Source organism: Varroa jacobsoni, unplaced genomic scaffold (assembly GCF_002532875.2).
Source record: "Varroa jacobsoni isolate VJ856 unplaced genomic scaffold, vjacob_1.0 scaffold_670, whole genome shotgun sequence".
Classification (NCBI taxonomy): Eukaryota; Metazoa; Arthropoda; class Arachnida; order Mesostigmata; family Varroidae; genus Varroa; species Varroa jacobsoni.
Window position 1 is genome coordinate 378,171 of NW_019213572.1, and position 22,728 is coordinate 400,898.

Here is a 22,728-nt window from a genome sequence, read left to right on the forward strand (position 1 = left end):
TACATGGCATATACGAAAAAAAAAAACTAGCCGATGTGTGTCGTCAGATCTATCTGCTTGTCTAAATATTCGGTTGGAAAAGTTTTGCTCTCTAAAACCTCCCTTTTTTTAGTTTCCTTTAAGTGTTTTTATAAATAGTTTGAAAGCATGCTTATTGCTTTGTCAACGTGATGTAACAATCTTGTTCTGGGTGCAATTTCATTCTAAAAAAAACTTCTCAGAAATGAATGTTTCAGGTATAAAAAACGTCTATGTATTACGCATTTTATAGCGGCCAAAGCACTGTCGAAGATCTTGATCACCTTCATTGTGCACAGCAATAAGATTCAAAAAGGAGTGCTCAAAAGTGACTTTTAAACTTTGAAAGTGGTATCCAGAACCAAGATCTGACCGACCGCCTACGTTTGACAACGGCTATACGAAAGAGCAAGTTAAGTTTTTTGGGTTTATCCAAAAACGCGGAGCTCGGGTATCTCTTAAATTTCCGGAATCTGACGACAAGTTACGGCTTAACGGTGCACTTCAAAATTTCCCCCAGTACTGAATGTCACGTGGCCACAATGACCGACTCTTGCACAGAGTTATCACCGGTGACGGAAAAAGGTGTGTGTACCAAGGCCAACGAGAAATAGAATCGATGGCTTCAGGAAATAAGCCAAGGCCCAAAGCATGATCAGATTTTTATCCAAAAAGAAATTGCGGTTGGTGGGGTTTCAGGAGCCTGATTCACTGGGATCGAACCAGATCGTATATGGGCATATCCGGCCAATAAACGTTCTGTTGGCCTAGTTGCACCGAATCAACCAAGCTATTAGAGAAAAAAATCTGGCAAAGAAGGTTACCTCATCTTGCTTCGTAACAACGAATAACCACACGCCACAAACGTCCTCAAAGCTGCTCCCCTGGATTTCAAATGAGAGATTTCGCTGCATCTCATATTCTCCGGACCTACCGCCATCAGGTCTTTACCAAAACCGTCTATAAGCAAGCGAAACTTAATAGCAAATAAAAGCTGGTTAGACGAGTTCGTTAAAATTAAAGCTGAAAACTGCACGAAAGAATAAATAAATCGGTTGACCAATGGGAACAAGGTGAACAATTACGGAGCATATATAATAACGATTCTGTTTGGTGAACAGGGGGCGGAGACCCCCAGCCACGAAGTGTGACAAGAAAATCGCTCTATATAATAGAATGTGGAGTGAATGTAGATAAAGGGGGAACTAGTAATAGTGGGTTATTAAAAAACAGGTTATATTAAACATCGCCGTAGTCAAAGAGGGCTAGTTAAAGCTCGTTTAGAGAGACCGAATTTGAATTATATCTCAATGTAATACGATTTTTCACTGATATGTTTGACTCCAGACTCAAATAAACTTTGTGCAAATATAGATAATCGCGATCATTATGCATTAGAGAAAACTGATAAATTACATTTATCATTGAATTTATATTTTTTATCTTATAAATCACAGTATCCACTAATTGAAATATCGCATATACCGATAAAAGAAACTAGGAAATGATTCAAATGTATTAGTCATAATTATAATAACAGTAATAGTTCAGTAAAAGGACATGATTTTTTAAGCAGAGCTGACAGCGGCCGGCAGGTTTATTGTCAGCAGATATTGACACATCGTAGAACATCTCTTTAGGCTCAAAGTACATGTATCTACGATAACACATATAAATATAACCAAATTTATTAAGCTATGTTGAAGAATACAAGTAGCCGATAAATGGCTGTAAAGACAAAGGATCGTGTCAAGTCAAACGAGTACTAAAAGTAGTATTGTCTGTTTAAGCACATTGCATGTGCTTTTTCAATTTTACTTATTTCAAGTTATTTTTATATTGCGTGAAGCTGTACATTGCTGAGTAATTGTTCGAAGTACTTTGGAGCGGGTGCTGTTTAAGGATGAGTTTTTATTCTGTTTGAGATGTGTTTGGTTGCATGAGGAGTTTGCGGTAAACCCGCTTAATGCTTACAGCCTACTAAATTTCAGTTGACAACTAGTCGTAAAATAATGGCTAGACTTCTCAGCTGTATTGAAATGAGCTGTATAGATGTTTGTACAAATGACCGCCCTAAAAATGTAAAGGGTATAAAAATCGATTTTTTTTATTACCATGTTCCGTCAGTGATTTTAGCATTTTCATCACATATCTGGAAGCTTTTTTTCGAGATTGACGAGGGGCTGTCTGAATAAAACCAGGCATTATGAAAAGGTGGGATCGTACGAATGAGGAATAATTCCTTTACATGAATATCCTAACGATGTGCTTGTTAGTTTATATAATACGGCGTAGCCAATATGCTTTTTCCTTAATGTAGTTTCAATATATATGTCCCATTTGTGATTGGCCTTTATGTCGTTCCTAAGTATGAACTTAGACAATCATGGTCATTGATCATTAGGAAGGTAGATGGTCCAACTGAGTAGTACGACCGCATATAATTACTTCTGTATAAATAATACTTAACAAATAATTGCTCATTATTCTTGTATGCCGGAATGACTTCACTTATGTTATTGTTCATTACCTAAGGAAGTACGCATTTGACACCTAAAATAATCTAATTGCTTTACTTAAGTTGAATTTATAGTGTTTTCGTTTTATTTATATTGAGCCAGAACCAGTTTACACTTAGCTTAATGCTAATATTTATAGAGTCAGCGAGCAGCGCAATTTTGATGCCAGCACAGATTTCATGGAAGCGATTTGTAGACGTGTTAAGGAGCATGGGTCCCGTATCGAAACTCTGTATTTCTTATTTGGCATGATGATGATTATTTTATTTTATTATTGCTCTGTTTTGAGGAACACCGTAGGGATCATTGACTATCTAGGAAAGCTACGGCCAACAGTGCCAAAATATCTGGTAGAACAAGCAAACCAGACCCACATTCGTCTAATAGACAACCTGGAAGCGAAAAAGGCTCCTCTCATTTCTCAAGAAATATCGAAATAATGATTCAGACCTTCCTAAAGGTTAAGTGTCAAGAAGAGGTAGAAATGCAGAAAAACCGGGATAAAGAATCTTTTAGCAGAAAACTCCGATGACTTTACATATGTGGTGAAGATAATATGCCCAGAGGAAAGTAGCTCCGGAGTGGCAACGAATCATCTTAGGTGTCACTAGAACACCTGCAAAACCCCTCACAGACCCCACAACTTTCCCAATCTTTTCCCTAGACACGGTTGGGAACGCTGTCAAGGCTCTTCCATCGTATTTAAAAGACTAGTGGAGAAAGTGGGAGGGAGGCGCGCTTTCGGTTGCTCAATACGGACGTAGTAGAGGCTGATCCACCAAAACGGTAATTAGCACGGTTTTATCTATAAGAACCCGAAAGGCAGGAGAACAGAGACCAACGGTTATAAGAATTATGTGATTGTCCTACTAGATCTACTTAAGCTTTGGATTCTCTGAAATGGCAGGTGATCATAAATTAAATGGCTAATTCTTGAAAGTATTTTTCTACATTCTCAAAAGCTGCCTCCTTCTTTAGTAAATGCGCCATTAGGCGTGGACAAAATAACTCGCCATTACATGCAGTAGTAGCAATCGAGGGCTCAACTAAGTACCTAGGCGTTACAATTGGTCAAACCTTCAAGAAGGATCTTTGCATTGATAAGGTGGCTAAGCATGCAACAAGAGTGGCGAACAGCACGACAAATTCTTGCCGAGAGCACAGGAACCCGCAAGAAGAAAGCTCTTGGCAACGATGGTTGAACTTGTCGTGATATACGCCTCGTGCACAAGAAAAATTACCGCAATGAGACAGATCAGGAAGTAGGTCAACCTTCTGAAAGTACAAAAAATGCGTTGAACAAAAGATGTGAAAAGTTCCAGATGTAGCTGTTCTGGAAGCTTGAGTGTCAGATTAGTGAGGTTGAGCTACAAGCGATAAAGAGCTGTTGTGTGCACGAGAAAGAGTGGATCATTTTGGCCCCTTTTAAGGTACCTTTATGATATTTTGGTGGTAACAGTTAGACCACTGGACTTTGGTACTAAATATCGAATTGAATCGTCTAAACCAACGGATTTGTGGAAACCTCAGAATTAGAATTCAGAATCATATTAAATTTGAAGGCAAAAGTCTGAGCCTTCGAGTCTCTCACCTTTCATGGAGGCGCTTTCTTCTGTTCGCCTATCACGTTAGCCGTTCTTTTCAGGATTTCCTATCTCTAACACTGGAAATTCATAGCAATAATATTAGCCTCCTAGCCTGCATATTAGTGCAAATAGACTTTGTCAATTTTGACTTTCAATTTGCGGCTGGAGAAAATCAAAAACAGGTTGCTAGAATCAATATTATTGCTGAGTTTTTGAGTGAGACCCAGTTGATCTTTATTAAATAATCATTAAAATAAAAAATGCTTCTCTTTTATTCGTTCTTGTTTTAGGGGTCGACGTTGAACTTTTTTCTCATTAGCCGCATGGAAGGCAGTGGCAACGGCTGGTACTTTTGGTTTCTTGCGGACTTCGCTGTTCTTCTGATTACCATGAGGTAGGTCGCTATTCACTGTCTTGTCGACAAGCGTTGAAGCTTACGTTACGTGAGCTGGCAGCTATGACACAGAAAAACTTCCTGATTTTACAAACACTTTGCCTGTATAGAAATAAGGAACTGTTTTATGTTTAACTTTAAAGTAAATAAATTAAGCTGAAGATACTCCTACTATTATAAATAGATGAATAGATGAATACGTGTTCGTGTACCGATTTGCCTTAGCTTTAGATCTGATTTCGCTCTTCGTCGTTTGTCTAACAATATTTTTACAACAGTGACGATTATAACCTAGTTAGTACAAATAGGTTTCGTAGCATGAAATCAACTATTGCATGGGCTTGTTCCAGTGTCTGGGACACAAGCTATTCTTAGCTAAAAACACTTGCTGTCTCTGAGTGTTATCCTTTACTTAAATACAAGAACGTTGTTACAATATATTTGTTCCTGTAACTATTTAGGTTCTGTGCTAAAGGCTAAGGTTAATGTGTATGCCGGCGTACATTATGTTTGAGCCGTAAGAAATTCAACCGCACTAGCGACACATTAACATATCAACTGTACATGACAAAATAAGGGAACCTATAGCTCGTTGACGATTTATAAAGATCCATTATACCGTAAATAATCGGTATTCTCATTATAGAATAAGAAATAGTTATGTGCTACATCTGCTTAAACTGCAAGCCTACGTTTGATCCTTTTCGATTCGAACTGTAAGATTTGTGTTTCAAAAACTGTGAGTCTGCATTTTAATTTCATTTTTTTTCTGCGCTGATTTTCAGTAATAATATACAGTCTATCTTAGTTAGTTTTAGCTGTTTAGTTTAATAGTCTTGGCCCATGTTCTGCTTTAATCCAATGTATCTCAATGTAGGCCAACAAAAAAAATTTGCAATTAGCTCGAATGAACACTCACTGTTCATAATCGCTGTGCACTATTTTTATGCAGTGTACGCTGAACAACGTATTAACAAGGGAAAATAGGTTCCTCCTGTTGGTGCTAACGTCTATGAAGAACATATAAATTGTCACCCAGGGCTTTCCCATTAAATACAAAACGTGCATGTAAAAACATTATGGTCTTGATCGAGAAGTGTACTTTGTTCTAAAAATCGTGTTTGACTTGTCCGGTATGAGCATCTCTAGTTTGATTTTTCCTATGAGGTCCAGATTTTGCGAGCCAATACATAATGAAAGTTTTAGGGGCATGTTATTTTGAAGGTGTCTGTGGGGCAGCGGTCAGGGCTGGCGTGAAAAAAACCTATACATTTTGCGCAAACGTCGATTTGAGAGGGCATTATTTTAGTTTAGCCGATATATCTTAAGGATTTAAGATTTTCTATTAGTATACTAATACTTGGAGTTATACTATGGTCCGAGCATATGTGCTGAATGTTAAAAACCGAAACGTTTAAAAAATCTCACGTTTTGCTTAATTTTCAATAGTCCTTTTGTGAAACGGGATCAACACATCAACGGCAGTCGACAACACGCACCGTCTCAAAGAACTACTTTTATGGTGTTAATATTAGTGATATGAAAGTTTTTTTTTCAATTTTCAGTAGGCAGTCTAATCACGAAGTTAGCGGTTTATTACTGGGGAAATAGCTGGTAAAAGCGAACGGAGAGGCATCGTTTTGCACGTGGAAATTCTGAAATGTTAGGTAACGCATGATGGGCAAAGTTCCTTGAAATTTTAAATAACTTATTGCGTATTGTTTAATAATAGTAAATAGAAGGTAAACATATAAAGCAAATACAAAGGGATGAAAGTTTTATTCTATGTATACTTGATAGTTAACTTGTTTGTTATTTTAATTTAAGACGAACTTCTTCTGTTCTGTTGTCGCGTAAATTCAGAAGAAAGGGGGTTGATATTTGGAAAGAATTGTTATTAGGACTTTTTTTTTTTCTATATGTAAACTGAAAATCAAATCTATACGGTAGCGATACATTTCGAGTGGAAAAATAGTTGTCATCATCATTATTTATCAAGCCTAACAAAAATGAGATCTTGCAATGAGCGCAGTCATTGGTAGCTATTACTATAGAAGTTACCTAGTTAGCCAGCTGGTAAAAGATGATGTACCTGAATCAAATTTTAAGACTCAGAAATGTAATTAATTCTGTAAGCATGTAAAATGATCGACAAAATACACTTTAAGAAAATCTTGAAAGCATTTAACGAAATCAAAACAAAACGCCAAACAACCGCAGAATGGAATTATCTCTAAATTGACCGTTAAAATAATCGATCAGGTCTAGGTCGTCTGCTCGACCACTAATGATACAACAAACGTACACTCTTGAAGTTGTACTCGTACTAAATATGTGGGCGAATAGAAAGGAGGTAATCGAAAAAAGCGCAGTTGCTTGGCGGTAGCTATGGTAATTTTTTCCTCTGTTTTTTATCGAACCGAGTCCATCAGTCATTTTGTGGCATTCGATATCGACGGATTGCTTAGCGGCCGGCTAACGGCTTCGTTACAATTCCGTCACGTTTATAGCGAACTCTGCATTTGTTAGCACAAATTGCAATCGTATGTTCTCGTCCTTTCAGTGCGGTATTTGTCGCAAGGCGCCAACAAAATCACCGACTTCTCGTCATTGGCAGCATTCAAGGTACAACCTCTGAAAACGTAACTCTAACACGGGTACTCTCACAACAGCCATGTCTGCAGCAACAGGTTAGAAAATTTTGGTTTTTTTCTTTCATCACGGTTAAGCGAAACTCCTTGTCTGGCTTGAATAGGCTAAAAAATTATATGTAGCAGCATTTTTCGACCGCAGGACGACGTCAACAGTTGACCTGTTGTTACCCCATCCAAATATTTTATCAGTCTTGTTATTTTGCTATAGTTATGTGACCACACTTTTCTAAGATTGAAGAATTTCAACTTGTAGTTCTCCCAAACTAATCTACCCTACGGCAGCACTATAAGGTATACTATGCTGCTACAGTTATCATGTTCTTCTAAGATCACTCTCTTGGTTGCCTGATACCATTATGCTATCACCTTAATTTAGCTAGTTGATTGCTTTATTAGAATAAATTTATCATTTTCTGTCAGTGATCCTGTTGATTTGATTGCATGACCCTGTTCTCGTATTTACTGCTCTGTTACTTAGACTTACTCTCTGTTACAAGAAGTACTTTTGCACTAACTTAATTACCCTCTCTGTTTCGAATTTTACGTCCGGTATCACCGTTACACACTTCAACGAAATGTCCCCGCAGGTTGGTTACGTCGTTGTTGCTATTACTATTAGCTAATCCATCCTTTAAAAGTAATTGGCAGTTCCGCTACGTACATTTTGTTGCTTCAATATATATTATAAAGCACAGCGATGGTTTCATTCTAAGATTTCTACCATGTAAAAACAGCTTTAAACGTGTCGGTGTCATTATAAGAAATTTCAGTACGATGCGGTAAGCCCTATTCACCAGCTTTAAAATTGTAAGAGGCGTTTTAGGCCCATGATGCTATAATATATACAGATAAAAAAAGATGCGACTTTTTCTTTGTAGTATTTTTATTAACCGTTTTTCGTAATTGTCGCAATCATTCCTCAATATAGCCTACTTTAGGTCACGTTAAATTGATTCAGTAGAAACTGATTAAATTGAATAAAGAAGTTGATTAGAGTTGAAGTTATGATGCACTAACTTCGACATTTAAATGCTCAACACTTGGAATTTTTAAAACTCTTGAAAAGAAAAGGCCGTTCCTGCAAGGGACAAGCAAAACAGAAAAAAAACTACAAAACAGGCAACTCATAAGCAAGATCCAATAAATTCAAGAACGAACTTGGGTTAATCTATCCGAGTGCAAAGCATGGGCCATACGAGGCGCCACTTCTAATTTTGATGATATACGATATCTTATGGCATTGTAAAGTTAAAAACTTCCTATAAATTCGGCAAATCAACAAATTCATACAAATGTTTAAGCAATCAAAAAATCGAACAAGCAGTACTCATAATTATAAAGATGAAAACTGTTTGGACTTTATTGCGAGAAGGGTTTTTCAAAATACCAATATGCCGTTCCGATATGAAAATGGCCGCGGCAATGAAAGAAAAATAGCCGAAAATTACACATACTTCAATGAAGTAAAACAGATAACATGTAACACACAATATGCCATAAAGGTCTTATCAACAATTAAGTCTTTATTGAGACTAATTTTTGGTAGGCAACCGCAAGACACGATTCGCCAAAATATTTTAATGCAAAAATAAAGAACGAGAAACAAGGTGTAGAAAAGAGAAAAAAAAACATAAGAAAGAAATAAAAAAAAGAAGGTTAAAAAACGTATAAAAACGTGTCGCCATAGTCTTCATGTTATTTAAAGAAAACGTTTTTCGTCACTGGAAAAGACAAAAGAACTGTACATAAAGACGACTTACATGTAGTAACAATAGTTCTGCTTAGGTCCTCTGTTCTCTTTATGTTACGTTAAAATAACCCTGCCAGTAGTTACATACGAGCTTACTGCAACCTCGAAGGGGCTCTTCACGGCCAGCCTCAAGAACATTTTTTAATTTGTTTATTTTTTTAAATTAATGAATTAATTTAACTTTAAAAGTAGTCCTGGATCTGTTCAAACTGTTGTGATACGGCTTTAATAAGTTTAAATCTTTAAGGAAGGATATTTAAAATAATGTTTTCCCATGAAATGACGTAGACTCGGAAATAGACAACCATGGAACTTTTGCTTTAGTGAAAAGCGTTGGAAAGCATAACCATAAGGTTCCGGGTCTAATAATTTAAGAAAGTATGTCCCTTTGCCGTACGAACAACACCATCGAAGTTGTCTGATTAGTTAATTTTAGCCTACTGCAAAGTTTTAAAAAACGGATGTCATCGAGAGAAGAGAATTAAAGTGAGGGAACAGAAAAAACAAGATGCACCTAAGGTTGAACTATATCATCATGTGTATGCATTTCACGCAAAAAGGCTTAAATCTTTAAACCGAAAATAAGAAAATAAAACAATATTGACGTAACTCAGTTTTCTTTTCAAAGAAGTCATGGTGGTATTTTCTGCTGAGCTTAAGCCGTTACTATTTCTATTATAGCAGTATTTATCAGAACAGAATCATTTTACACGGTGAGCCTCTTCCCGTTTTCTAAACATACAGTCAGATTTTTCAGGACATAGATTTCAGTTCTCATTATCCTTAGTATTTTACTATATCTTAAGCATATGGTTATGAAGTTGATTTCTGTATAAAGGGACTAATTTTTTAAGTTAATTAATGGACAGGTAGCTTCTAAAATTCTATTGGTGTCCTGACAATCAACTTCCAATAAACAGATAAACACAAGCTTTTTGGTGTGGAAACATTATGAAATTCGTGTACAAATATATGAAAAATTAGTACAGGCTGTGGCAGATAGTGCAGCTTTTCGAGCACAGTGTACCGCTTTCCTCGTATCTATAAGATAGCCATTTTAGATAGTTTGTGCTTAAAATTGAGTTATACAAATGGACCAAAGAAACTGATTAATAACTGAGATCTTATGTAGCAAGCACGTGCCTATTGAGTAATTCGAAGAGACACATACTCAGTAATCAGTCACATTAGTAATTAGACATCAAATAGGTTATCCCATATATGATAAACTTTCGTCAACATGAAAGAAACGTCTATGTTATTAACTGAGAACATACGACATGTATTCATTGTTGCCTATTTCTAAGTATCCCGTCCACCAATAGGTCTTATAGTAAAAAAATGAAACAAATGAGAGCAACTTGCGCTTTGGTCTAAAAAAATAATACCAAGCATGGGTGTCTTCTCTAGCCGGGAGAACTATTAGTGCTTGTAAAATGAAATATTAAGGGAAATTTTAGTTATCAGTAGGCAAATATAATTCGATTTTGAAGGTCTTTTACATCTGGTTTTTTTTTGGGATGCGTACGATGTGGTCTTGTTTAACTTCAACGCTGGAGGAATTTTCTGACCTATTGCTATCTGTTAAACCTCATCGTTTGAGAAGAGGCTGATGCTTTGCAAAGGTCAGATAGTAGCAGATATTTCCTGTATTTGGGTGCTTGTCGTGTTCGCAAGAGCTGACGTTCAGTGGCTACCCTTATATCTAAACCTCAGGGCACTCCACACGCTTAAAGCAATGTTAACAATAGTAATCACTTGCCATGGTTTCGCAAAGAGTGCATATGATTACTGAGATATGATGAAAGTTCGAAAACACCTTCTATACGAACGTTGCCTTAACATCTAGAAACTTTACCGTTTGTTGAGGTAACCTTATATTTTATTTCTACAGGGCCGCATGGTGCCTAATAATCCATATGCATTATAGCCAAGGAACGGAGTGTCTTCTGTGTGGTAAACACCGCGGTTAGTAATCGATCTTAATTCGCTTTGTTAATACTCGACAAAACAAAACCGGAGAATGGCTACAAGAGCTTAATCAGGCCATGAAAGAACGCAAACGAGCTTCTCCTGGATGATTTTAGAATGGAACCTTTTTGGATAGAATTTAATAATGTCCACGTCAGTGCGTTCCGCTAACCTGTGAGTGCTCTAAGGGTAACCTCGTGGGCTGCGTTCATCGTTGTGACCGGAGATTAGGTAGAAGGTAGCAACACTCGTTTTATAAGGCAGGCTGAATGCATTGTTTGCTCTTTTTGTAACAGAAGGGGACACGCTAAAATGGAATCTCTGCAGTCACGAGCTCTAAATATCCAATCCAAATTAGCTAGATTATTCGTTTTTAAGGACTATGTTTTATAATTAATGTAAAATTGAAAGATTCACAGCTGAAACGGTCAGCCGAAGCCTCAGTATTCAAGATCGGATGTGAAGAAAACTATTTTTCAAGACCCAAAATTACGCCTTGTTATGATAAAGTAGACGAGTAAGGCCTTGAAAGAATAAACGTCTATATATATATATATATATATATACATATATATATGATTAATTACTGATGGCTAGTTAACGATCAGACTTCGTCGTTGCTACAGATTTGCTGATCCTTCAGTAGGATCGCGAAATGCAAGAGGAAAATTCACCTCGTTTGCAAGGGTTTGCAGATGCAAGAGCCCTTGACTCTGACGGCAGCCGGTCGGCGAAGTTGCTGAAAGGAATTCCGGACCTGGGGGCGGACCGCAACGGTGACGCGCTGTCACGTTCATACGATGCAATACTCCAGAGCGAGATTATCAACCACGGCCTTGACTTTGAACAGATTAGAACGCACCAACTAGCAAGTCCATGCTGGGCACTAGTGGTGACGATGGTTAAGATAGATGGCAAGTTTGTTCTGCCATGAAAAAACAAAGAGGTAACCGAATTCCTATAATGTAGGGCCCCACATAACCATTCTGGGCCGCAAGAATTCTGACTGGTTTTTTCACGATTGGCATAACCAGTGGTGTTCGTTAGTTGCGGCCAGGGTTACCCGGGTTCAACGACCGTACACTGATACAGGCCCCGCGGCTTTCGAACGAAGAGTATGAAGGAGCGCTGGGAGTATAGTTCGCTTTTACAGTCTGTCAAAGAACTAAATTGAGCCATGGGTATCGGCTGCCCAGACACCCGGCAATGATTCCGGCGATTGTCTTCACGGCAAACACTAGGGCAAACAAGGCCCTGCGGACAGCTTCATAGTTATTCTTCATAGTTATTTTATAGGGTCGAGGCCATATTTTCAAATGAGCTTCTAGAGTTGCGGTCAGTTTAATCGCTCGCTCTCAGTACCCATGTATCGGAAGTCGGCCCACGTCCGACTCGTCAAACAACAAAAGCATGACAACACCGCCTTCACGCCAGTCGCGTCGACCTGGAGAATCTGTCGTCTTACGTTGTTCTCCCGAACGGTTTGACACGTCTCTAAACCTGCTGGCAAATTTAAGCTTACATAGAGAATCGCTGGCAAATTTGGTGAAATTTGATGATCTAGATGAAGCGTCGAGAAACGTTCTAACGAGGCGAAAGGCTGCGGTTTACAAGTTGGTTTTCCTAAAGCTTTATACATACATACAAAATTTCCATTGTGTGTATCGCATTGGAAAAAGATTTTACATGTGCACATGCGTATACTCAGGTTATGAGTCCTCATCCTCCAGAACCTCCAGAGCTGGTAGTTTCATAACAGCCATGCCGCTGCAAGGTTCCTGCATTATATTGTCGCATGGTGGTCGGTGGTAACCGCCGTGTTCTATGAGGGTTTCTACTCTTTTGACATGAAGTTTCAAGAGTATTTACTGTTAGGAGCATGCTGTTGAGTAGTTTTGTGATAGAACATTTTTTTGCAATAGAAGTAGAACATTTTTCGCGTTCTAACGGCTTTATCCAAAATGCTTTGTAGCTTTGTTACTGATAACTGCTGGCAGCTTTTGTAAGTAGCGTCCTATTGAGCTGAGTAACATTGTTTTTTAACGATTTGCGTGATCTAGGCATTTTGGAAGATGATATATCATCTTCTCGAAGGACTTGAAGGGTGATTTTAAGTATTTTAAAAATATCTCATTAGTGTTTAAGCAGTTTGCTATTGACACGATATCAGAAGGTTCGTTTGCATCACATAAGAGTAGAACAGAGATTCCTTGGCTTCATTTTCATCATTTCATTCAGGAATCCGTTCTGTTTGCGAAAGATTGAAATCACCCAAGTATTTACATTTGTTTGCTTAAATTATCTTCAACTTTTACATCCTTTTTTTTTACATTAATTGCTTGGTATATTTCTCACATCGTAGGAGTTATACACGCTGGGGTCAAATACATACAGATGGAAAAATTAATTTATAATTGTTGTTTTACGTACAGTATCTTATAGACGAGAGTAACTTCAGTCAATTATTGCCAACTGGTATTTTTTATGTGCAAAAAAGTTATGTTAGTTTGTAATGTTGTGCGTCTTGGAACACTGTGCATATTGAAGCGGATCCCTGTTACGACAAACAACCTAACAAAGTATATCCGAATATACACGTATCCCAATTGAAATCGATTTTTTTTACATGTTGTCTTTCTTCTTTGAACTTCCAGAATTCTGTACTGGCTGCTGGAACGAACGGGAGCGCATGTCAGCGTTGGATGGGAAACTTCCCTCTGTCATATATTTCATGGCTAATATACTCTGGCTTACTAGCATCCAAGGTTGTTCTGCTCATTCAGATGGACATTGCGGTAAACATACCAAATGAAGCATGGTTAGTACAAACACTGTAACTTATATTAAATTTATGAAGAAATCTTTGCGATTTGTCCTTTGTTAATGCCCGAATGCTATATACACTTGATTACCATTGAGAGCTTTTGTTCTACAAGCTATCTCTGCAGATCGTTTTGTACGAGCTACAAAATTACGCTCTATGCCGGACTGCATGCGCTATTTTTTAAGTAGATCTGAATTGATACAACTCATTCAAGAATTGGCCAACAAATAATGTACAGGAGCGAAAGTGCGAAAAAATACATTAAAGACAATACGCACTAAATATAAAAAGCATGAAATTCAGGGTAGTCAAGTACAACTTTTCCAAATTGTAGTCTGTAGAAATAAGGTCTAACAAATATGGTATCAGAGAGCCTTCAGTGGTTGACTCTATCCACTAATCTTAGGTACTTAAGGAAAAAACACTTCAGTCCTAATCGACAAGGCAGGAATTATAAAGCTGCAGTGGAAGGTATTTGCACTAGAACACCAAACGGACACCTTAAGCTTTTGTGGCTTTTCATTTATTCTAGTGCGACGTTTTGCCGATTCGGTTGCACTCTTTTTTTTAATATGATCGCCTGTGATTATCGTAGGAGATCCATTTTTTTCACAATTGACGATTTAGTGGAGCGTGGAAGTAAAGCGAAGCAAGAGTCTCTAAATTTTTTTATTTTGATCCAGTTCCAATCATGCAACATCTACTTGTTGTATTGTACATTCACAATTTAACCGCAATAAATAAATATGGTGTCTCTGTATACACCAGACCTGAATCCTAACACTAAGATAGAGTGACTTCCATTGCACGCTAAAGTGGTTCGTCTTTGTCTTCGTAGAAGGTTTTCCAGGAGACAAAATTTAGAGTTAAAATTTTCTTCCAGGGTATTTTGAACTAATGGTCCACGATGCTTTTGTACAATAATATAGAAGATAATTCAGCAAGGTATATGGGAAGATCTCTACCCCTGTAGTTTCGAAATAAATTCATACTCACAAACCATTCTAGTTTCTATAGCTCATAGTAACTCACTAAAATCCCAAGTGACAATGTTAGAGTGAAAGATCTCATATTCCACAGTACTAGAATCTCGAAAATAAACATACCCCTTTTAAAATGCGGCGGATCTTTTAAATACGTTTTAGCATCTTAGATCAATCAAAGCTTCTCGCATTAATTCTGCACGCTTTATTGCTACAATCCTTTGTGTGCTACTCAATCAATGTTTCTTTTTCTTTTTTTTTTTTGGAAATCTGTGTCAGTCGATTTCATAGTTCTTTTCTCTGTATTCTATTCAGTTTCAGATTTGCTCTTGTCTGTCTTATAATTTTACATTTCGATACGATGAACTCAAGATACTTTTGTAATTTGGAAAAATATATAAGAAAATTGAGTCGTACAAAATGATATAAATTAACAATAGGTTTATATAATAATATAATTCTTATAATAAATAATATTAAAACCAGATAATTTGTTTATCTGATTTTATTTATTTTTTATTTTCTATGTATTATTTCATTTATTAATATTTATTATATCTAGCTTTAAATAGAACCATTTGCGTCATGAGTTCATCCCTACTAAGGTGGGTGTAATACTATGGACTAAGATCATTGCTTTTGCGATTTATGATCCTCTCCAATTTTGCAAACAACCTGCGCATTCTCTCATCATAGAATTGTGATTTTTCAAGTCATGCTTATGAAAGAAACAAAATAAGCATAAACTTATCCTCCAACCGCAAAACAATATAATACCTGTAGCAGAAGTCGTCTTATTTCGCTGATTCTCGGAGGCCTACAGGATTTCAAACACAATGCACTCATAGTTAAACAGGCAGCTTTCCGTCGAAAATTTTTCATCACCGACATCTACCAGTAGACAGCCACAGGTAGTACTACTACATAATTTGTTGTGAACACATTTGTATGGCTATCTTTTTTTCCTCTACCAGCTGACTCTCTAACATCTACAGGTATTTTTTCCATTGTGTGGTAAGCGCCTTAGTCAGAAGATATGTCTTTGTCAGCATTCTGAAAGTGTTCAGAGCTTTTCGAGGGGAGACTGTAAACATTAAGTGAAGACTGTCTTAAATTCAGAAAAACGATATAAGAGAAGTGGAAAAGTTAACAACTTTTCTCTCTCCAAAATTTATTTCTACACTTAACATCTGCTGCACTGCATCATGACAGTTTTTACTCAAATGCTGACGTGTGAAGTTCTCGTGTACGTCGTACAAGGTAGGCATGTTGATAGTCTTGTCTAACTGCTTCGTGCTACTGTAAACTTCATACACAGATTATTACACTGACCAATATTATGGTTTTGATCAACGTTGTGCGGAAGTAAGTTATTAAAAAACACTGAAAAATAGAAGACGTCGTGCAAGTTAGGAAGTGAATTTAACATTTCGGCATCACGTCAATATAGAGGCGCATGATCTACGCAATACACAAAAAAATAATAGTTGAAGTTATTGCAATTGAGACGTAAAATGACGCTGATTACCTGATCGGGTGCGCAAACAGGCCTAGAAATAACTCTGTGAGGATCAGACTAAATTTTCAGCAGGCTTCACCGTGGCAAGTGTGTGCAAGGAATGTCACCAAGTATTCAGAAGAAGAAATTCCCTGAAGTAAAAGAGGTGAAGGAACTTTACGGAATCGCTCTGTATTGAAAGTGCTGTTTGTCCTAAGGATACCTAAACAGTGGGTATGTAACTCTGATAGACTCGGAAAGGGGAGACTGAGAGTCAACGCGACGGAAAATGTCTTCCTGGCTTGCAGTACAGCCAAGCCAGCATACACGCATATTTTATCAGATAAAGCCAATATTGATTTGAATAGAGAGGCACTCCGACATTCTATTGACGACGGCGGAATGAAAAAAGGGCGCCTAATAAGGCAGGTACGGAAAGAGCTCGACAAAGCTTTCTAAGAACTAGAAAACTCATGTTTGTTCGCGATAGGAAAAGTTCCAAACAACATGGGGAACATAAAAAATCACTAAAAAAGCCTAACCGAATTGCGGATATTTTGATAAAAAAGAGAAAAGCGGACCAAGATAGGGAAACAGGAAGTCAGAGAGAACATATAGCAACGTTCTGTCGTGGATGTCCTAAGGTTATCGATAAGAAAGAAAAATTAGAGAAACAGATTTAAGATTTATTATGAAAGTGAAATCTACATGCGATGAGGCGATTGCATCTCGGGTTAAGGAATGGCCAGGTGAGGAATATATGAGAACAGACATAACACGCAGGTAAAGCCTTACAGAAGACAGTGAAGCTGGTTCTGACCGCTGAAGGATGTAATAGGGATGAAAGGCGGCTAGGGCTCTTTAAAACAAAGCTGTCGGGCATGTTAAATTCAAGACCCTTACAATCCTTTTAATAGGAGAAATGTGGTCGCCATGAAGAAGTCCCAATACACGGCACTGAATCTAACGCCAATCAAGATGTTTTCATATTTGTTGTTATCACTAAGGTCTTTGGAAGCGGAAACTAGCGTCACCGATGCGGTCCCCGAATTCTATAGGAAAGTGAATTGACCCTAAGTAGCAGATATAATTTTTGCAGGGGACCGTACTAGGCATCCGCTTGCCTGCCAAGGTAGCTCATATTGAAGGTAGAATTTTTGTAGAATCTCTCCTTGGAAATTACCCACTTCTGTAATATGCATAGGAGACGGCAGAAGCGTTGATCAAGTTGAAGAAAAAAGGGAGGCAGAACTGTAGGACTGGCTTATATGCAAATACGTCACAAAACATTAAGCAGACCTTAAACTAGGGCTGCCAGAAGGTCAAGGCTGCCAGAAAAAAGGGTTCTATAGAGCAAAAACAGATCTCCTGCATGAAGTAAAAAACGTTTCTAACGAGGCACTTACCCGGGATACCGGCGCTAAGGCTAATGTGGGCGCTTGAACCGAAGGGAGCTCATTGACTTCATTACAACTCAAAAACGTACAGAGGGGTCCAGATCAGGGAGAGCGGTGGCTCGGACCGCACTGAACAGGTGTTCAACACGCTAGCGAGGTGGCGAGTATGCGAATGTATAATAGTTGCATATCTCCAGTTAATTGATGGCGGTGAAAAACTCATCTTTCACGGAAAGGCAAAGGAGGCTTACATAGAACTGACAGTTTGTATGGGCCAGACAAACTAAAAGGATGGCAAGGCGCTGATGATCTAGAGAGCTTAAGCGATCACAGGAACTTGATAGATGCGGTTAAAGTGAGAGACGCAGCGAGTTCAAGCGAAGCTCTTATTGAATAGGAGGTGACAGTCAGCCCAGAGACGTTGTGGAAATGCTGGCGACCACTTGCAAGACCATGAAGACTTCAGCACATCCAATGATCATAAGGTGTAGGCCCAAATACTGGTTGTCAAAAAATATCGCGGAAGTTAGGAAAGCCTGTAACATTTTGTAACAGGGTAGGAGGAAAAGCTTCAGTGGAGTCTAGAGGACATTCAGTGAGCTTTAAGAAGCAAGAACCAGTTTGTGAAAAGAAGTTGAGCGGAGTAAGGAGAAGCGTGCACTTGGAGCACTCATCATGAAAAGACTGACAAGTGAAATGGTGGAAAAAAAGAGCATTTGCAGAGCTTTCGTCAACTACGTTAATCCTCTGACCACATATTTTCGAGTGTACCTTTATGGAATAGAAAAATACACAGGTATAATCCATCACATCTAAGGTGATGAGATCCAAGGTGAGACGGTGTTACTCACGTCCTGAAGCACTGCACATTCGTCAAGAAGAAAAGGGAAAGAGCTAAAAAAAAACTAACTCCCATGTAGAACCGACACTCTGGTGAATTATATGCTTGAGAATGAAGAGAGCTGGATTGCAGTATCCGAGTGCGTGAATAAGGTTATAAGGTTCAAGGAAGAACAGGAGTTAGCAAGGCAGTGACGGACAGCAAAACATCTAGTCGTCTTAAGCTGAATGAAAAAGTGGGTTCTTTGTAAAGGTCAAAGTAGTAGGTAGTATTATAGCAAGTACTGGCTCAGTACCAAAAAAAGAAATGTGAGAATTTAATGGCTTGTACACTTACGAAATGCTGGCTAAAATCTTACATTACTAGTGGAAATACCTAGATGTGAGATCCTGCGTCTGTAAACGATGCATTAACCCCTCAAAATAACGTAATATTGTAGGAATTTAGAGATTATATTGGGCATCCCCTACAAGTATTGCATCCGCTCTATATTACTTAAATTTTGGTGTGTTCTTTTACTTTAACAGATGTCAAACGAAGATTCCCCAAACTTCGATAAGGCGTATTCGTAAACTGTATAAAAGACTTGCTTCATCTTTTACATAAAGGTACACGCTAAAGCAGTCAGATTAGGTCAAATATTAGCGGGCTCTTTGTTCTGGGAAGCACGCATTAATGCGCTATTTTTGGTACTAAAAGAAAGCCAGTTGTTTGGAAAAGAGAGCAACAAATTCGTCACTGGGTCGTTTTCGAAATTGCAACAAAGACCAGCTATTACCGTATGGGTTTGCGCTGGACAAAGTGTTCACGAGACAATAAACTCTTTAGGTTGTCCCAAATCGACGGTATACCACGTCAAAAATGAGTATGCGTCTGTAGAAGAATCAGGCTCTAGCATAGCAGAACAAAAATGACAGAGAAAAAAACAGTGCGCACCTTCCAGTTAATCAATATCGTCCAAAAGTGTATTTCGTTACGAAAACGTTTGATGTAAATATATGTGATGAAGAAGAGATTCGCAAAGTAGCAAAGAAAACAGTCGTATAAGCCTGTAGAATTTTATCGAATTATCCGTTTTTGTTATAATAGGGTCTAAGAAATAACGTACAAGAAAGATACCACTTCCTGTATATACACATAAATTGGGTTGTCGAAAAGATATTGGCCATTTAGAATTAGAAATTGAAGAAAATGTTTATATTTTAAAAATATATTACACTTCTGATTTTTTGGTAATACAATAATTTCATCACTGTAAATTTTCTATGGCTTCTGCGCGAATTTGCGAAATTGAAATTCTGTGGCTTCTGCAAAATAGTCAAAGCAATTGTTGTATCCCTTTATCAACTAACTACTAAATTAAGGCAGAGTCGCACAGACCGAAGCAGATACTGCCGGAAAACGCTGTGAAAGCATTAGAATTTCCTATTTAAGTTCTCTGAATTGAAAGGTTAGAGGTATATGCAGTGTGTAGTTATTATGGTGGAAAACGATGCCCATTTTTTTTTTTTTTACTAGTACCGGTTGATTTTTTTCAAGCGCTCTTGTAATTAGTTTAATTGTTGACAGCAGAGGTTTGAATCAATTATTTTGTCAGACGGCACCGGCTCATAATGCACGATTCCCTTCAGAATTCACCAATGACATAGTATCACCTTCTCTGACGTTAACCCGGGTTTTGCCACGGATTGTGGAGCACTTTTATTCTTTAACTTGGACAGGATAATTGTATGTGAGGTATAACCAGTGATCAACCGCTTTAATAAATAGCATAATATTCATTACTTTCTGTAGAATTTCTTGCGCATGGAAATACGATCAAGTTATGTCTGTTAATTCATGTAGCATCCAAACATAGATCTTTTTTTCTTTATAGCCAGCTTTCTTCAAATAGTCTTATTCAGACTTCGTAATTGGTTAACCACTACGAGGAATATATTTCACATTAAAGTTTCCAGAAAAAAAAGCGACAGAACGATTTTTGCTCGTTTCTTTAGATAACGCATGTGTACTATAAACAACACAATGCTTTTATGGGTATGTGCAACATTTTTGCCCTTATTGTAATACAATACAGGAATTTTTCTCAGAAATTAACTTTTTCCAAGATGCTCTACCTTAAGCCTCAATATAGCACATCTACCACTGCCGAAGCTTAGTTTTCCAATTACTTTCAAAGAAAAGTAAAATGAAATAAACATGAGAGCAAAAATTAGGTAGAGGTTTCAAAACGGTCAAGAGACTCTTGCCTTTCAATATGTTCGTCGTCACAGATATGACATCGTACACTATATCATGGAATGTCATTTTAGGTAAAATTAGAGGCCACATTGAATTTCAGATGTATGTATATTTATTAAATGAACAAATTCAAGTTTTGTTGACCTGTTTGTTTTCGGTTAGTAATGCTCGACTTTTCCAAGCATCGGTTTATAGGCATTAACTCTTATATATATATAATGTGCTTATTTCTATTCTAGTTATGTGGTATTATTTATTTGTGCGCTATCATAGCAAGTTATTCAATGAAATGTACGAAGTTTTGAAAACTTTTACGTTGATAAGCAGGGTCATCACTCTTTTTCCCATTCATTTTCGGACGGTGAGTTTTTACTGTAAAAATTAATTTTTAGCACATTTCCTTGAACCGTTTCATAAGTTGTCAAGTGTTATTGTCGTCCTCGATAACTAAACACAAACCTTTTTTTCCTATAGGGAGGGACGTAAACCCCATAAGGTAGACCTCTTCATTTTAAGCGACAATGTTTTCATACCTTTTCGATAGTTGCATTTGTTACATTTTCCCGTGCGTAAACAGATATAAGCAGCAACTCTCCATAGCAAGATATTTGTACATATTACTTATTAAATTATTATTATTTTTAATAAACATTTAGCCGTTATACTAGCATACCAAATAATCATATTGCAATAATTTCTGTGAAATTATGGCAAATTCTTATAGAAGATTCCATTCTATTGAATATTATATAAGGCATTTTTGAAATTTCGAAAGATATTCTAATTTTTTCTTGCTTTGAAAATTTGAAAGAGATCTCTTGGAACCACTTATCACATGCTAATTCAAGAACATTGAAAAATTGATCCAAAAAAAAGTATACGTACCCGTGGAAATTACGATATCTTTTTCGCTACGTATGGCGAATTACCAAGAGAGGCAATAGTGAAAATTTTATGTTGCATACACTTTTCTATTAAGAATACGAAAAGCGGTGGCAAAAATCGTATCGGTTGAAAAATAACAACGGAATAGAAATAAAGTTCTAACACTGTTACTATTAAGATTAGATGTATCAAATAGTAACTTTCTGAAAATGTCTCGAATTGTTCATTGTTTTTAAGGTATGGATCACAGTTTTTAACATTGGTGATCGGCTGCGCTGCGCTTGTATTCGCACTTTTGGTGGATGCACACGCCCCAGCTGATTCCCAACAGCAGACCTTCATCGTCTTCGTCACCGCATGTACGTATCATATTAATGCAGCGTACACGAAAATCGTAAAGATTGCTTGTTTACTTTTTGTAAGCTTAAAGCTGGTACAAACAAATGGTCTTACAATTAGCTTACATTACGCCAAAGAGTAGATTTACAGCTACCAGGTAATTTTCGAAGACGAACAGATTGGAATTATAAAACAATCGCTGTAGGAGCTGCTGAGAAAGATCGCGTACTCTACGGCAATGATCAACCGTAGTGAATGTAATAGTACTCATGAATAGAAAGTTGTTCACACAACTCGCTGATACACCGACCACTTAAAGCTTTCCTAGACCTTATTTCTAATGATACTGACAATTTGATCACGAGTATTGATGAGCATCTAGCTATCTGACAATACTTTCATGCAGTGTTTAAGTTTTATACAAGCCGATTGTAAAGCAACCACCCTTGATTTGGTGCTCATGGACTGGCAATAGCTATTTTTCCACTGAAACTCTACTTTTAGAAGTGATTCCAGGTATTTTCGAAGATTGTTGTTGCTTTATTCCGCATTGCTATGTTTAGGCCTATTTTATCGATTGGTAAACCGGGGCTGCAATTCCTTTAACTTTAAAAAAAGAATAGAGAAAACAAAATCTTTGTTCAAACGCAAGCAAGCGCCTAAACGTGCTAGATAGGATAGTCCTCCTTGATCCACAATGAATTTGTCGAAGACACTCCGAAAGTCGTTACACTATTAACATACTTTAAAAACCTGTACATGAAACTAAAAGGCCATCACATTCTCCTTAAGAACATCGCATTTCTACGCATAAAGGTCACTTAATAA

The 22,728-nt window shown here is 37.4% G+C and overlaps 1 protein-coding gene and 1 long non-coding RNA gene across 14 annotated transcripts in view; one reads left to right on the forward strand and one right to left on the reverse strand.

Annotated features, from left to right (window-relative positions):
• The window catches only part of LOC111262506 (uncharacterized), a 23,648-nt gene extending 1,774 nt beyond the window's left edge, over positions 1-21,874 (reverse strand). Inside the window, exons 1-3 of one of the 8 annotated variants that reach the window (XR_015311934.1) lie at positions 21,562-21,874; positions 16,228-16,349; positions 4,311-4,578 (exon numbers count right to left, since the gene is read on the reverse strand). This is a non-coding gene — a long non-coding RNA (uncharacterized LOC111262506). Of the gene's footprint in view, positions 1-842; positions 995-4,310; positions 4,620-13,745; positions 16,083-16,227; positions 16,350-21,561 lie in introns of those variants that run through there. The other 7 variants (XR_002681657.2, XR_002681656.2, XR_015311935.1 and 4 more) reach the window with 7 other exon arrangements.
• LOC111262504 (transmembrane protein 121B) overlaps positions 1-22,728 on the forward strand; it is a 58,293-nt gene that overhangs the window by 14,112 nt on the left and 21,453 nt on the right. For 5 of the 6 annotated variants that reach the window (XM_022836810.2, XM_022836809.2, XM_086969170.1 and 2 more), the window contains exons 3-6: positions 4,414-4,517; positions 7,081-7,207; positions 13,547-13,710; positions 21,799-21,920. In XM_022836810.2, the coding sequence (XP_022692545.1) occupies positions 4,414-4,517; positions 7,081-7,207; positions 13,547-13,710; positions 21,799-21,920 (517 nt within the window). Of the gene's footprint in view, positions 1-4,413; positions 4,518-7,080; positions 7,208-13,546; positions 13,711-21,798; positions 21,921-22,728 lie in introns of those variants that run through there. The other variant, XM_086969169.1, reaches the window with a different exon arrangement.